The sequence below is a fragment of the Suncus etruscus genome, chromosome 8 (assembly GCF_024139225.1).
Source record: "Suncus etruscus isolate mSunEtr1 chromosome 8, mSunEtr1.pri.cur, whole genome shotgun sequence".
Taxonomy (NCBI): domain Eukaryota; kingdom Metazoa; phylum Chordata; class Mammalia; order Eulipotyphla; family Soricidae; genus Suncus; species Suncus etruscus.
In genome coordinates, this window is record NC_064855.1 from 15627437 (window position 1) to 15644027 (window position 16591).

Genomic DNA, 16591 nt, shown 5'->3' on the forward strand with positions numbered 1-16591 from the left:
CCCAGGTGGGTCGCATGCAAGGCAAACATTCCTCCTGCTCTGCTATTACTCCAGCTCCACTTTTTATTTATTTATTTTATTTTTTGGTTGTTTTTGTTGTTGTTGTTGTTGTTGTTTTTTGTTTTATTTTATTTTTTTGGTTTTTGGGTCACACCGGGCTGCACTCAGGGGTTACTCCTGGCTCTATGCTCAGAAGTCCCTCCTGGCAGGATCAGGGGACCATATGGGATGCCAGAATTCGAACCATTGTCCTCCTGCATGCAAGGCAAGCGCACTACCTTCATGCTATCTCTCTGGCCCCTATTTTTTTATTTTTATTTTTAACTAAGACTCATATCTGGGTGGTACTCAAAGGCCATTAGGGACACAGCAGGGTCTCTCAGGTCTGGACATATGCCCTGCCAGGTGAGCCACACCCCAGCCTTTTTGTTTCACCTCCCTGGTCTGGGGCAGACAATGTTTTTGGGTTGGGTCCACACCCAGCACTGCTCAGGTTCACTCCTTCTGGAGTTTGGGGATCATATAGGGTGCTGGGGATCAGATCAGTCACATCCAAAGCAAACACTTTAATTTACTATAGTAGCCCCTAGGGGAGAAGGCTTTATACCCTCCACCTTCTGGTCCTCTTTTCTTCAGAGTCCTGAGGAGGCTCCAGGGAGGGTGGCACTGACAAATTGAGTTGATATGTTTGGTTATATGAACCAAAGTTCCTAGAACACCAGATGCTCCAGACTCAATGCTTCCCAATAGGCATGGGCTTTTGCCAAAGGAAAACAGTCTGAGGCAGGGGGGTTGGAGCCAGAAATAATGGAACATTTATTTCCCAACAGGCAGTTCAGAGCTGAGCTGTTGGACTGGAAAGAGGCGTAGTCTTCCTAGGGACCCATCCCCAACAACCCTGATTTCAAAGTCATTAGCCTCTGTCCCTTCTGCTCTTCCTGGCCATCACCCCACTTTTTCTCCACCCTTTTCAGTCAGCATGCATATGTACACTGGCAGTTCTCTTTGTATAGGTTAGTGGAAGAGAGTGTTTGGGAGAGGCAAAATGGGCTGAACACAGATATTGCATGAGAAAGATCCTGGTTCAATCCCGGTACAGACCTTGAACACCTATCACAGGCCAAGAGTAGTTCCTGAGTGTTGGTGGGAACACCTCCTCCCAAACAGTGAAATGCTAGTTTGTAGGTGCGTGTGTTTGGAAGGAATCCTGCTTTTCTTCAGGGAAGTCAGAAAACTTATAATAAATAAGTTATGACTAAATATTCCTATTTCTCAGAACATCTCGACTTAAAAATAAAGGAACTTAATTTTGTTTTTTTGTCTGTTTTTTGAGCCATACCCAATGGCTCTCAAGGCTTATTCCTGGCTCTGCACTCAGAAAATATTCCTGGCAAGTTCAGGGGACTATATGGGATGCCGGGGACCATATGGGATGCCAGGTTAGCGACTTGCAAGACAAATACCATTCCTGATATGCTATCATTCTGGCCCTAACTTATTTATTTATTTATTTTTGTTCGTTTGGTTTTGGTTTTTGGGCCACACCCATTTGACGCTCAGGGGTTACTCCTGGCTATTTGCTCAGAAATCGCCCCTGGCTTGGGGGGAACCATATGGGACGCCGGGGGATCAAACCTCGGTCTGTCCTATGCTAGCGCTTGCAAGGCAGACACCTTACCTCTAGTGCCACCTTCCCGGCCCCAGAACTTCTTTTTTAAATAAGGAAACTTTTTGAGGCTGGAGCAATGGTGCAGCGGTAGGGCATTTGCCTTGCATGTGGCTGACCCTGGTCAGACCATGGTTCAATCCTTTGATGTTCCATAAGGTCCCCTAAGCCAGAAGCGATTTCTGAGTGCATAGCCAGGAGTAACTCCTGAGCATCACTGGGTTTGAACAGAACAGCAAGGATTTAATCTGTAAATTATTCCCTTTCTGATGGGTCTCATCCCCAGAGCTAGTAGCTGTGGTTCAGGAGACACCTCGCCCACCCCCCACCTTGCAGTGCATTTGTTCTCCCTCATGGAAAATCCTACTTCATTTTCATACAATGGGTTTGACTACAAAGATTGATTGCAGCTTACCTGTGGAAAATGTGACCCTTTGTTCTATCAAATGTACTGACTGTGGATTTAAGAATATGTGTTAGAGGGCCAGAACCAGAGTACAGCAGGTAGGGTGCTTGCCTTGCATGAGGCTGTCCCACCTTCAATCCCATGTGGTCCTCTGAGCTCCACCAGGAATGATTCCTGAGTGCAGAGCCAAGAGTAAGCTTTGAGTATGACCAGGTGGTTGCTCCTTTAAAAAAAATGGGGGGTGGGGGGAGGCAGGACAAAGGGTTAATGCACCTGCCTTGCTTGTGAGAACCTCAGGTTTGATCTGTAGCACTGCAGGGCTTCCTAGAACCCATCCCCAGGAGTGACCCCCTGAGCCAGGGGCAGGCCCCAAGAATTTGGTCCCTAAACAGAATCAAACAGGATAACATCAGTTCTGCTCTACTCAAGATCAAGCCTTGGGGTCCAGAGAGATAGCATGGAGGTAAGGTGTTTGCCTTTCATGCAGAAGGTCGGTGTTTTGAATCCCGGCATCCCATATGATCCCCTGAGCCTGCCAGGAGCGATTTCTGAGCATAGAGCCAGGAGTAATGCCTGAGAGCTGCTGGGTGTGACCCCCCCCACCCCCCAAAAAAGATCAAGTCCTGCTGGGAAGGCTGAGAAAACAGAGTACACACAGCCTCTGCCAGACCTGAAGGCACAAGGAAATGAATGGTTCTCTGTGGGAGTACATAAAACCATTTCTTGCAGCAACAAATGGCAAATGTCAGTCAAAAATGTCAAAAGCAAGACTTGGGCCCAGATTGCTTGTCTTTAGGACAGTGTCTCCATTCTCTCTCATCTTCTGCTGCAGCTGCTTTGGGCCCCTCAGGAAGCAGGGTTCTCAGCCTTCAGAGTCTTATGGGGCCTCTGGAGCTCCCTGTGTGTCCAAGAGAGCTGCAGAGTAGGGCGAGGAAGAATTCTGGGAGTGCCCATCCCTGCCTCTCCTGGCCCTTGCCAATGGAGGGTTGAGTGATAAAGAGCTATTTGGAGTCTGTATCTGTTTTCTCTTAGCCATGACTGGATACAAGCAGAGATGCTTTTGGAGGCCGTTCTCCTATTTTTGGAGGGGTGAGGGTGCACACCTGGGGATACTCAGGAGCTACTCCAAACTCAGTCTTGGGGGCAATGAGTGGCAGTCACTTCGGGCACTTCTTGATGGACCATAAATGGTGCCAAGGATGGAAACCAAGATTGATACCATGCCAAGCAAGCCTGTTAATCCCTGTATTATTTCTCCAGCTCCTGAGCTCATCCTTTCCCTTAACTGTTCTCCCCTAGAAAGAATGCTTCTGAACTCAGTGTGGGGATCAAGTGAACAGCTTCCCTCGGTTTCTGGGCCTCTCAGGCTGGGTTTTTGCAAAAAGGAGGAGGCCGGCTACATCAAACCAAAACTCTCTGGCTGACAGGTGCCTGCAGGCTGCGGGTAGCCTTGCTGCAGCCTCTGGGCTGGGCCTCTGCCCTCTACTCACACCTGAGACAAAGCCCGGCTCTCTGGGCAGTGGACACTTTCTTGGCTCTTTTCCCTTCCTCTCCAGGCCTGGTTTTCCTGCCTCTGGGCTGGGACTCTGTTTAGGTCATGGCAGCCATCAGACCCCAGTGAAGTGACACAAGCACTTTGGAGACAGTGACTGAAACCCTAGGCCATGGGCAATCACCTCTGGTCAGGGAGAACTGCTCAGCCTGTCAGGCTTGGTTTCCTCTGGCTAAAAATGCTTCCGGGGGCACTTTGTCTCACACCATGGTCACTCCCCATCCCACCCTCATCCCCTGTCCAAATCCTTTCCTTCAGGCATGCATGAACCCCTTCGCTCTCTCACCCACTCAGTCTCATGCATTCATTGTCTCATGCACTCATATGCACTCATTCATTCACTCATTCGCTCATGCACTCATTAATGCATCATCAAACACTCATTCATTCACTCACGAACTCATTCACTCCTTCTCTCCTCCCTCCTGCTGGGGTGTCCAGTTCACTAAGTACATCCAGCTGTGCTGATCTCTTATCACCTCCTCCGCACCCTCTACTGAGCATGCCCAGTGCCCTGGCCTCATCTGCCCTGGTTGGCTGCCCTGGGCTTCTCAGCAAATTCTAAGGGTTGGTGTCTGGCGCTCCCCGTACAGGGACAGACCACATGGGTGGTTGCAACCTGCCAATGTCTCACAGGCACAGTAAGTTTGAGTTCAGGTTCCAGGCACCTAGCTCCTCACAGCAATTCAAGGAAAAGAAACAGGTCGAATGGAGAAACTTGAAGGCCTGAGTGTATGGTGCTACGTGAGGGATGCCAGAGCTCAGTGCCCAGCCTGGCATCAGACCCTAAGCACCTCCAAGATGACCCCCCCCCAGGACAACTAGGGGTAACCTCTGAATACTGTTGGGTGTGACCCAATGATAAGAACCAAACAGAAACCAGCACTCCTGGGCTGACTAGTCAATGGGGCTCCCAGAGGGCACTGGTAAGGTTCAGAATGCTGCTCTCACTTTGGCACTTTGTTGCCTGTCCCAAGGGCCTGAGATTGCTCTACCCTGTGTTATGCCGGACTCATGGGATCCCCTCTGCTTAAGGCCATCCTGGGCCTTCACCCCAACTTCTTCTTGAGATTATTGGCCCCTTCCTCACCTGCCTCCTCTTTCAAAAGGGAAATATCCCAGGCCCCCATTAGAAGAGAAAGCATACCACCTTGGCACCCCTCCCTGGTCCCTCAGCCCCAACCCCCCATTCTTCTGGGTTCCCCCCAAATTTAAAATCCCATTTAAAGCGCCTCAACATTTCATTTCACATACCAGCCACTAGGGTGACCAACAGATAAAGCTGTTCAAGAGCCTAATGGGTAAAGATATTGTGACTCCACCTGTACCCACATCTGGGCTTCCACCTGCACAGATGCTGTCTGACCCTCATTGGCTAAAGGTTGGAGGGACTCCAATATGGAGCTGCCCGTGAGGACTGGAAGATGCCAGAGAAATGAAGCCCAGTGTTTCGCCACTTGTTCCTGCCAATGGCCGCCTTCCATCCTTGTCGCTTTCTTGTAGCCCCTTCACTACTCATTGGCTCTATTTTTGTATGCACCCCCATTTATTCTGTTTTCACTTTATCTCCCTTGAAATATCCTGGGGGCCCATATGATTTGGCCCCTAGTTGAGAACTACTAATCTAGTTCTGGGTGTATGACTGAACCCTAGTATTTGCCCTAGAGCAGTGACTTTTTTTGTTTTTGTTTTTGGGCCAAACCCGTGATACTCAAGGGTTACTTCTGGCTCTGCCCTTAGAAATTACTCCTGGCAGGGTCCCATATAGTACATCATGGATTGAACCCTTGCTGTATACATGGCAAACACACTCCCTGCTGTGCTATCACTCCAGGCCCTAGCAGAGACATTCTTTTTCTTTTTTCTTTTTGGTTTTTGGGTCACTCCTGGCAGCGTTCAGGGGTTAGTCCTGCTCTACGCTCAGAAATCGCTCCTGGCAGGCTCAGGGGACCATATGGGATGCTGGGATTCAAACCACCATCCTTCTGCATGAAAGGCAAACACCCTACCTTTATGCTATTTCTTTGGCCCCAGCAGTGACATTCTTGAGGCTAAGATAACTTAGAAGACTGAAGCATTAGCCCCTACAGACCAAATCAAAAGACCTTTTAGAGAATTGTTGTTTTAGTGTGTGGTGCCAGGATCAAATCCGGGCCTCACGTATGCAAGGGAAGACTCAAGACTGTTGAGTCACTGCCCTGCCCCTCTCCCTTACCCCCCAATACACTGTTGATGTCCATGACTCTGCTTTCTTGTTTGGGGGTCACACCTAGAAGGGCTCTAGTAAGTCTTGTAAGGGCTCTTGTAAGTCCTCTAGTAGGACTTTGAGGAAAATATAGGGTGCTGGGAACCAAACCTAGTTTGGCTAGGTGGCTGGCTACTATGTGATGTGATCAAGCCTTCTCCAAAGACAATCTGCTAGATTGTTGTCCTTGCTGATGGTCTAGTAAACAGTGTAAGTGGTCTTGGACCTTTGGATTTAGGTAACAAGTAGCAGGTTCTGCTGACAACTCAGAGGATTCAGAATTATTCACGAATATGGTCTACCACCCTGTACATTCGAACTTATTCCTGATGGGCTCAAACTGGTTCCCCTCTCCTTGTTTGCTGGGAATCCCAAAGGGCCACATTACATGCAACCGGAGGGCTCTCCTGAACTTGCTGTTCTCACAACTTGCTTGGACATGCTATGTTGTGTGATGAAAAGTTTGACACATGAAGAAGTCAGTACTTCTGGAAAGTCTCCCCCAACTCACTTCCTTGAATCTGTTTCTAAGAACATAGAAGCATCTACTTTTCTGGGTATTTTTAAGTGACAAAACAAACAAAAAATACCACCAAAATTTCATCCTCCTCACAGCAGCTTTGAGGAAGGGGATCAAAAAACTAACAATTGATTATCATGTTGGAAAAGAAAGTCAGGTTTTTGTTTTGGAAGTGAAAATGGAGGAACCTGGATCTTTTCTAGAGAGACTTTTTTTTTACGCCCTCCCACTTGCTTTGTGAATCTACCAACCACAAAATTTACTCCATCCCCTTTTCTCGCTCTCTTCTACACTCCCTCTCTCTTTTTAGCAGCCACATACCAGCCGGCCATATTAGAGAGATGGAAATAAAGCTTCCTTAATGTTGTTTGTGTCTTTGAAGTCTAGCGTGCTTATTTTTTTTTTTAATTTTAGTATTAACCAACCCTCCCTCCTATCCCTGAGTCCCTCTCATCCCAGCTCCCTGCCCTTCCCCTGCACTCCTGAAAATGCTCACAGATGCCCGGCTCCCTCGCTCAGCCTTCAGCCTCACAGGGCTCAGCCTCCTTTTCTCACTAGGTAAGTGAGCTGCACCTCTGCAGGCTCAGAGGGCCAGATCCAGCTGTTCCTTGGGGGGGGGGGGAAGGCTGGGAGGAGACATTGCTGGGGACAGGCCAGAGGGTCTGAGTATGTCCTGAGATTGATGGTGGTCCAGGGAAAGGATTTTAGGGGAGGTTCCCTGAATTTCACCCAGGTGGGGGTTGGGGGGATGTTTCTTCATGGACAAATATATAATTATTTTTTAGTGGCTGAAATTGTGGGGTCTTGGAACTCAATGCTCAGACCCCAGAGGGGCCTCCTTAGTGAATCTGGTGGATTAATGAGAGGAGGAGGGCATGGTGGTGGTGGGAGAGTGATATTGGGAAGGGGTGGGGGAGTTGGGGTTGGAGCTGGCTTCTTGGGAGTGGGTAGCACTGTGTGTGGAAATTAGGGTGTGGGGTTGGGGAGCAGGCTGGCTGCTTGACTGGTCTCCTGATGGGCAACAACCTGCTGGGGTAGGCAGGGATGGGGAAGGTGCTGCCAACCAGGGCCAGATGGAGTGGAGGAGGGGTAAGGGGAACAGATTAGGGAAAACCATAAAAACAAATCGATTGAAGGTACCTGTACCTGTGGACCCCAGGGGCTTGTGACTCTTGAACTCAAGGTCTCAGAACGCCCCACTTCTGCTCTGAGCCTAGAGGATAACTACACTTGATCCTCTGCGAACTTCTGGGTGGGCAGATGTTCGGATTTTTTTTGTCAGCCAGCTTACTAACCTTTTCTCCTCATTCTTAAACGTACCCATTGCTGGTGCACCAACTAAGGGACATACCATCCAACAGGGTTGAGGGTGGTATGCTTCTGGGTCACAAGGTCTTTCTGTGTGTGTGTGTGGGGGGCAGGCAGGGAGCTCCGTGAGCTTTGAAGCATCTCGGGATAAACCAGCATCTGAGCAAAACCATCCCAACACTGGGGTCTCCTCAGAAGCCTACCTGGCTGGAAAGTTCATGTGCCATCAAGGAGAACCTGTTGCCGAAGGTTTTCTGAGCCGGGTCTTCAAGAAAGGGCCTCGACAGACCCCTTTTAGGAAGGCCTCCCACTAGCAAGGGTGCTGGGCCGCATGCTCCGTATCCAGGGCGCACACTGCTGCCACCCTCATGTTCAGGATGCTCTGGCGGAGATGGAGACACACGTGCCCTGAGGTCATGTGCTCAGGTGCTTGGCTTACCAGGGTCTCCCACTCGGTCGACCAGTTGTCCTAAGTTGTCCTAGGGCCTGTGGGCCAGTCGGCTCTTCAAACAACCAGGTCAACCAGTTGTCTGAGTCATTTGTGATCGGGGCTGGTTCTCGGTGCAGCTCAGGGGCCACTGCCACCAGGGTCAGGAAAGGGTGTTTTTCTGTCCATGCAATCTGGGTATCCAAGCTTTGCCCCAGAGCAGGCAAAAGTGGGACAGTTGGAAGCACCCGGAGGGAACTCAGAATTCTGCAGAAGAGAAGCAGCATCATGAGAAACTGACCTCAATGCATAAAGGAGGGGCTTTAGGGGAGTCTGGGGTGGAGAGATCAGGCCCTAGGGTCAGGAAAAGGATGGTGGTAGGAAGTTCATACTTCTATAGACCTGGAAGAGGGAAGGATGCAGAAGTAGGAACTGGGGGCTGCTGAGGTGACCAAGTTCGGGCTATGTGGGGCTAGGATGGGGACTATGGCACATCAGAGGGGAAGTGGACAAGTCCATTGGTCAAATGCCACCCACAGCAGCACGCAAACCTAGTTTTTGGGGTTAAGAGAGGTTGAGCCACATGTAGCAATGCTCAGGAGCTGCTCTTGGCTCTAGGCTCTGGAGTAAACCCTGGTGGTATCCAGGGGATCATATGTGCTCCCAGCTACTGATCAGTATCTGCTGCATGTAAGGCAAACTCCTTCCCTACTTTTGCCAGTCAGAGACTCGTTTTTAATGAATAAAATGAGCCGAATAGGGCATTTCTTCAGCATCTCCTCAAGACATCCAGATTATGTTTGAAAGTTCTGGTTAGTCCTCACCCCAGCTCAGTGCGGCATTCATTTGCTGGAAGAGCAGGTGCATGGACAAGGGGCAATACTTGTCCTTTCTGACACTCAAGTGTTCTGATGCTCACTGGACACTGCTGTGCTGAGTCTGAGGGTACCACAGTGGACAGGAGCTGTTTACCATGGCACAGAGATATACTATGGCAGAGCTCAGATCTAGCAGGAACCAATCTGGGTCCCACCCTTGACATCACAGGAAACCTGAGCTTCCCCCCAAAAAGAATCACTTCCCAATCAGGAGGGGCCCAATTTAACAACTAATAGCACCATTGAAAAGAGTGACTATAATGATAGTGGATTCCTGGCCTGAGCAGTGCGTGCAGTAGGAGAATGGACTGTCAAAGCCGCACACAACCCAGAGTCTTTTAGTGCCCCACTTTATTGATAGGGAAACTATCAATAAAGGTAAAGGGCTGGGGTGGGGAAGTCTATGCTGGGAAACTGGAGCCCAAGAGTCCTGGCCCCTGGGCAACATCCAAACTCCTGCTCCTGGACGTGACAGGGAAAGGGCCGGGCTATTGGAACAAAGCCTTCTTGCCTGTGATCTGTAGGATACAGGGGTGCATCCACAGGCAGAAGGGGCTCCACCTGAGTCAAGGAGTGAGGAAGGGGGTTGTTGGGAAGAGGGGGGCACTCTGGGTTCATGCAGAGGATGTAGAAGGAGGCTGGAGGAGAGGGTGTTTCCCAATGCTAGGGAAAATGGAGAGTCCAGGGTTGAGTTGAGACTGGTGTCCAGGAACCTAGTCCTTGTCCTGAAAGCAACATGGGGCAGATTAAGGGGTGCAGTGATGGGCTCAGCCTCCATAGATTTCATGAAACAGGAAGGGGAGTTGTGGGCATGCAGGGTGTGGGGTTGAGGTTGAGGGGTGCTGGCTCCCAGAAATGTAGAAAATATTAGATTCCAGAAGGGAAGGGAGATGGTTTCTGTCCCTGAAACAAAGAATAAAACCAGTGTGTCACAGGAAGGAGGAGCGAGGGAATGAATTTCAGCCCTGCGAGGGTCCTGGCAGGACAGAGGCGAGTCTTGCTTGTTTGTAGGTCCTTGAGTCCACAGCATCTAGGCATACCTTGGAGAAGGTGGGCTGTGGGCACTGGTGACAGTTGGGACAAAGAGCTAAAGCTGTATCCCCACCCCTGGTGCTAGTGGGTTGCCCATGTGGAGAAGGTTTATTGGTTCATTACCCAGCATCCCTCTTGAATAAACCTTCTGAGGAAGCAGAGATCCTGGCTCCAGGGATCCCTGGGACAGTGAAACACAAGCCACACACACTCATCTCTCTTGGACTCCAACCTGGCCTGGTCCCTTTACTTGCAGGGAGTTTCAGCTCTTGATTTCTCTTGTTCTCAGTTTCTCTGCTTGAAAGTCTGTGCGCATGTGTACAGTGTTTCTGGACATCAATCCAGGTCTTGTTCGTAGGTGATTGGGCCAGGCAGGGAGTCTGTCTGTGGCCCTTGGGATGGAGCCAACTACTTTTCCAAACTACTAAATTCATGGCAAGACTGGGACTGAGCTTAGTGCTGACCTGATGGGATGTCATCCTATTTCTGTGGAGGCTAGGATGGGTTAAAGGTCTGAGAATTTTGTTCTACAGGGGGACACAGAGGGCTTCTTTGGGCTCTGTGCATGGGGGTCACTCCTGGGACTGAATCCAGAGCTCCCTCCTACAAAATCTGCTTCAGGCCTTCGAGCTGTCTCGAGACCCTAGAGCCCAGGATATTGGCAAAGTCTCAGGCTCCAGTGAGAGACAGGACAGGGCTTCAGAAGTCAGGACCCTGACCGATGTCCTGCAGAGAGAATTCAGATCTTCTAGTCATTAAATGGCTTAGAATAAGGCAGATCCCTCTGGTTCCTTCCCTTCTGCAGTTGGGACTTGACGTTGGCCGCTTTGACCACTAGAGGGCACTCGGGTCTCTTCCAGTGCCTGCACCCGGCCTGTGCCTGGGATGCGGCAGAGACATCCGCATTGCACCTCTCTCATTCTGTCGTTCTCTCTCCTTTCTCCCTGCCCCCCATCCACACCCCACTCCCGGCATCCTGGCTCTGCCCTCCCACAGGCCCAGATCTGGCTCTATCCTAGAGCCTAGAATGTTAGGTGGGTTCAAGTTCAAATCCAAGTGTAGCACTGGGCTAACTAAGCTCCTGCTGTAGGCTCCTTTTGGCCTGTAGGAAAAGGTAGCACCATGGGAGGAAAGGAACTGAAAAACAGGGGAGCCCGGGCTCATTTATATGAAATTCTCTTCAGCTTCACAATTACCCACCCCCTTGCCAGACCCTGAGTTTGACCCAGGTCCTTTCATAGGTGGAAGAAATGGGGCCCCTGAGCTTTGTTCTTTCTTGAGAGCCTTGAGTGCCATCATTCATACATCTCTGAGTGTTTTGGCTTTCAGGGGGTGTACTGCTCCCCAATGAGCAGAACCTCAGGGTGTCCTTTGTTAAATCTGTGCAGCCCTTCCAGTACTGGTCCAGGACTCAGCCCTGCCTTGGGTTGCAGAGTGCTGCTTCCAGAATGGTCTCAGCAAACCCAAATCCTGAAGCAGGTTAAGCTGCAGCAGTACCCCTGCCTGCCTGTATGGTCTGAATGCCATATCTGGGGGAGAGGGGATCCCCAAGAGCTGGTCTGAGTGTCAGCCTCCCTCCCCCTCAGTTGCTCTCTGTTGGGAATCTCTTCCAGAAGCCCTTCCTGTTTCAGGGGGGCAGACTTGAAGAGCGACCTGAGTGGCAGGAATCCCCGTGTATGGCTCATTGAGGGCCAGGTTGGCCATGAGAGCCCCCTGCTTGATGTATTTCACCTTATTTAATTTGGGGGGCAGCCCCAGGTCTTAGTTGTGAACCTCTGCATTTGCTGAAAAGGGAAATGTGCCCATCCATGTCCTCTCTCTAGAGGGTCTCCCAGGGTCTTCTTGTCCACATGGTTCTTCATATTTCACCATCCAGCTGGCCCTCCTCTTGTCCACTAGTGGCTTCTGACCTCATTCAAGAATATAACCAGAAGCTGGGGCAATAGTATAGTGGGTAGGGCAGTTGTCTTGCACGTGGGTTCGATGCCCAGTATCCCTTATGGACCCTGAGTCTGCCAAGAGTGATGCCAGAGTGCTGCTGGGTGTGACCCAGAAACAAACAAACTTTCCAAGTTCTGCCCTAGCCTATGACTCGAGTCTCCCCATATTTTCCCTCACCCCATTATCCTGCTATTGGTCTCTTTACAGCTTTGGATGTCCTGTTGCCTGGGAATCTCCCTCACTCCCCATACCACCCATACATACACCTGGGACAGGGCAAAAGGCTTCAATCCCTGACACTGCCAGAAGCAACCCCGGAGAACCACCGGGCTGTTCCCCAAACCAACCAAACAAGAACTAGCCTCCCACCCATTAATTCCCTCATTTCAACTAGCATCCCCTCCTCCCCAGCAGCATCCCATGACCTCTGCTCTCTAGCAGTGTCCCTTTGCTCAGCTGCGTCTCTTGCAGCCAGTGTCACTGTGTCATGGCCTAATCTGCATCCCTATCCACGGTTGTCCCTGGAAGAGTTCTGGTGCACCTCACCCCCAGGCCAATCTCCAAGCCTGGACAGAGCTGGGTGATTTGGAATTATTGTCAATGAGGAGACAGTTGGTGCTTTTAGCACACTTTATGGCTCTGATAAAGAGGAATAAATCCTTCACCTGGGGGGCTGGAGAGATAGAAATAGCATGTAGACCTTTCATGCAGAAGGTCAGTGGTTCAAATCGGACATCCCATATGGTTCCCTGAGCCTGCCAGGAGCGATTTCTTTTTTTTGGGGGGGGGGGCACACCCGGCGGTGCTCAGGGGTTACTCCTGGCTGTCTGCTCAGAAATAGCTCCTGGCAGGCACGGGGGACCATATGGGACACCCGGATTCAAACCAACCACCTTTGGTCCTGGATCAGCTGCTTGCAAGGCAAACACCGCTGTGCTATCTCTCCGGGCCCCCAGGAGCGATTTCTGAGTGTAGGGCCCGGAGTAATTCCTGAGCGCTGCTGGGTGTGACCCCCCCCCCTAAAAAAAAATTCTTCACCTAGGATTTGGAAAATGTTGGGAAAGCACCAGAAGGTGAAGCCTGGGGCTAGGATGGGCCAAACGGGGTTCCATGTGCCACAGATCAAGAGGAACTGGCATGGGCCTGGCAATTTGGGGACTTAGCTTTTGCATTCTGGGAGAGGGGTATGGCAGCCTCACCCTGGGTTCTGTCCAGCTAAGAATGACCAAGTGGTTGGGGCCTTTTTCACACCCAGCACCCCAGTCTCCTGATCAAGCTCCTTAGGGACCTCCACAGGGGGCCTGCAACCCTCACCTCCACACCCCTTTGTCCTATCCTGCCTCTTAGCTGGCACGTCCCCAGGCCTCCTGTCTCCAAAAGAACTTTTCGGCCTGCCTCCCCTGGATAGTTTTCTTTTTTTCAGCCCACTTCTCACCAGTTCAACTCTTCTGTCCACTTTCTTGTAGCCAAAGCCTGGGATGGGGGGATGCAAAGAGGCTGGGGTGGGGGGTGGTCAGGTACATTGCCCTTTATGGAGAGTGTAGACTTCCTGATCCCCAACAGTCCCTAAGAACGTTTGCCTGCTGGGAATTCTGCAGCTCTGGCTGGAGTTTGAAAATAATGGGAAGGAAGAGAGAAACTGAGGCCAGCTCCACTTAGCCCCTGATGGAAGGCCTGCATGCAACAGGAGTCAATGGCAGAAGTGGGGTGTGGGGTGTAATGGCCAGGAGAGGGCGCCCATGGAAATCCTAGGAAGGCTGAGGTCACTCTCTGGCTCTGCAAACCAGTCTAGCTCAGGGCCATAAGGGACTCCTCAGTACCCCCTTTTCCTATCCTCTTTTCCCTGGCTCATTGCTCCAGACTCCATCACTCCCCGACCCTGAGCTCTCATCCACTTACGGCTTTGTCTGCAGTACCCCCAGGGCGAAGCATGGAGGTCACGGTACCTGCTGTGCTCAATGTTCTCAATGGCTCGGATACACGGCTGGCCTGTACTTTTAACTCCTGCTACACGGTGAACCACAAGCAATTCTCACTCAACTGGACCTACCAGGAATGCAATAACTGCTCGGAGGAGATGGTGCGTGCAGAGGTGGGGAGGTAGGGTGCCCTGCATGTCCGTCCTGTCCCCCACCCTTGCTTCCTTTGCACCCTGTTCCAGGCAGGGAAAGTGGGAAAGTATGTCTGTTCCAGGGGATTTGGCAGGAAGGGCTCTAAAGGGTCTGGAGCCCCTGGAGGGCGCCTGTCCTGGCAGGAACCCACCAGCAGGGACCTTTTCCCTGACCCAACCCCAATGCCCACCCCTAGTTTCTCCAGTTCCGCATGAAGATCATCAACCCCAAACTGGAGCGCTTCCGGGACCGTGTGGAGTTCTCAGGGAATCCCAGCAAGAATGACGTGTCAGTGATGCTGAGGAATGTGCAGCTAGAGGACGAAGGTGTCTACAGCTGCTACGTCATGAACCCCCCAGACCGACAACGCGGCCATGGCAGGATCACACTCAATGTCCTCCTGGAAGGTGAGATCCAGAGTGCCCCTTTTCCTCTGACTGGGTGTACAGGGAGGAGGTCCCCAGCCCTGATCCCAGGAAGTCCCCCTATCAGATGTTGGTTCCAGTAACACTCAAGGTGCATGGGGAGGTAAGGCTGGGACCCAATTTGGGGCTCTCCATCAGGCTTTGCTCAAGGCCTCTGAGCATCTTCCACCTTCCCCCGGGGTTAGAGGTCAGAGGTCTGACATGAGTTTTTTTTTTTTGGGGGGGGGTGGGAATCCTAAGCAGTGTCAAGAAGCCCTGGAGTCCCTTTTGGAAATACTCCACCAAATAGGTAGTGGTTTCAGTGCCAGGGTTCAAGGGGCCAGAGTGCTTGAGGGTCGCCCACCCTGCCCTTTCTGTGGTGCTGGGGAGAGAACAGGTTCAGTGCTCTTTGCATGTAGCCTCACCCCTGCACCATCTTCCTGGTCTTGGGATGTTGGATTTTGGGGCTACACACAATGGTGCTCAGGAATCAATCCTGGCTCTGAACTCAGGAATCACTCCAAGTGGGTTTTGGGGGACCCTCTGCAGTGCCTATGCAGGCCAATGACCCACTGCCTATGAAGGCCAATGTCCCTCTCCCACAAACAAAAATAACCCCAGGGTTATTTCTCCATCCCTCGGGTGTGTTTTGGGTTTTTTTCTACGGAGGTGAGTCTAGTACAGACCAATAACATGCAGGGAGCAGGGAGGATCCCTCTTCAACCCCCAACTCCATTTCTCTTCCTCCTTAGTGCCCCCGAAGCGGGACTCCACAGTGGCTGTGATTGTGGGTGCATCCGTGGGGGGCTTTCTGGCCGTGGTCATCCTGGTGCTGATGGTGGTGAAGTGTGTGCGCAGGAAAAAGGAGCAGAAGCTGAGCACGGACGACCTGAAGACGGAGGAGGAGGGCAAGACAGATGGGGAGGGCAACTCGGAGGACGGTGCCAAGTAGTCCCTTGTCCTGTCCCCCACCCCCGCCCCTCACCCGTCCTCCCAGTGTGTTTCTCTCCACCCCTCGCCTGGTGTCCCTTGCCCTGTTCCCTGCGTGACCCAGCTCTCTCGATGGGGAAAACCACCCTGGGGTCTGGGATGAGAGGCCCCGAGGGGTGGCATCAGGGTGCTCCAGACTATACTTGGGAGGAAATCTGGAGCAGTGCAAGGCAGGGCTTTGTTGCCAACCTGGCCAACATGCAGGTGGATGGATGGTCTGGTAGCAGCTTCAGGGATGAGACGGCCCCTGGCAGCCCTGGCACTTGGGGGCTGTAAAGGGAACCTCTCCCAGCATGGAAAGGAGTTCAGTGCAGCAAGTAGGGGTCAAGGATTGGTCCCAGGGACCCACTCACTCCCGCTGCCATCATACTTGCTCCCCTAGAAGCCTGGTGGCTTTGCGGTGACTGGTTGTCCTCTGGGTTTGGGGGATCATGGTACCGGGAGAGCAGTTAAAGGGACTGGGGAGGTGACCTTAAGTCTAGGATCACTTTTCCCCATGTACAAAAAGGGGTCTACTGAGAAACAGCTGTGCCAGCACCAGAGCAGATGGGGAGACAGGACAGGGTAGGATACGGGCAACACAGGGGCTTGACTGCCTTGGGGCTCATGAGACTGGGTCATGAGACCCAGTTTTTGTCTAGGAAGCAGGATAGTTTCCTGCTAGGGCAGGTCTTTGAAACCCCAGCTCATGTGACCTCTGGAACCCTGCCCGGATCCATTTTATGGGAAGAAAGTAGGGTTTGGGGGCACCAACCTTCACTGCCATTTTACTCCCAATCAGAGGAAAAGAAGTTTCCAGGGAGAGAGGAGTATGGAGGGTATTCCAGAACATTCCTTGGAAGACCTTCCTACTAGTCCTTTGTAGTTCACCCTCAGGCAATAGGCAGGAGTGGATTGGGGGGGGGGCACCTTCTGCTGGGACTCCCCTCTCTGATGTGACTCTGGAGCCAGATTCTTCCTAGTGGGGGTCCCGAGATGGGAAGGGGCTGGATCCCAGCAGGGAGAAAGGTGAGAGGTGGCAGGAGACACTCTGCCCCTACCAGAGCCCATCTGGGGGACATGAACCCTACGCTGGGCAGGGGGTGAATTTTGGCTCCATCGTAACCCCATT

General features: G+C 51.7%; 2 protein-coding genes across 2 annotated transcripts in view; one reads left to right on the forward strand and one right to left on the reverse strand.

The window, feature by feature from the left end:
• Window positions 1-16591, reverse strand: part of UBE4A (ubiquitination factor E4A) — a 626538-nt gene that overhangs the window by 187444 nt on the left and 422503 nt on the right. The gene's annotated exons all lie outside the window — the stretch shown is intronic.
• Window positions 6684-16060, forward strand: SCN2B (sodium voltage-gated channel beta subunit 2). The gene is made up of 4 exons (XM_049778190.1): window positions 6684-6947; window positions 13889-14055; window positions 14283-14493; window positions 15243-16060. Exons 1-4 carry the CDS (start codon window positions 6878-6880, stop codon window positions 15440-15442), a joined length of 648 nt encoding a protein of 215 aa, XP_049634147.1. The 5' UTR covers window positions 6684-6877; the 3' UTR covers window positions 15443-16060.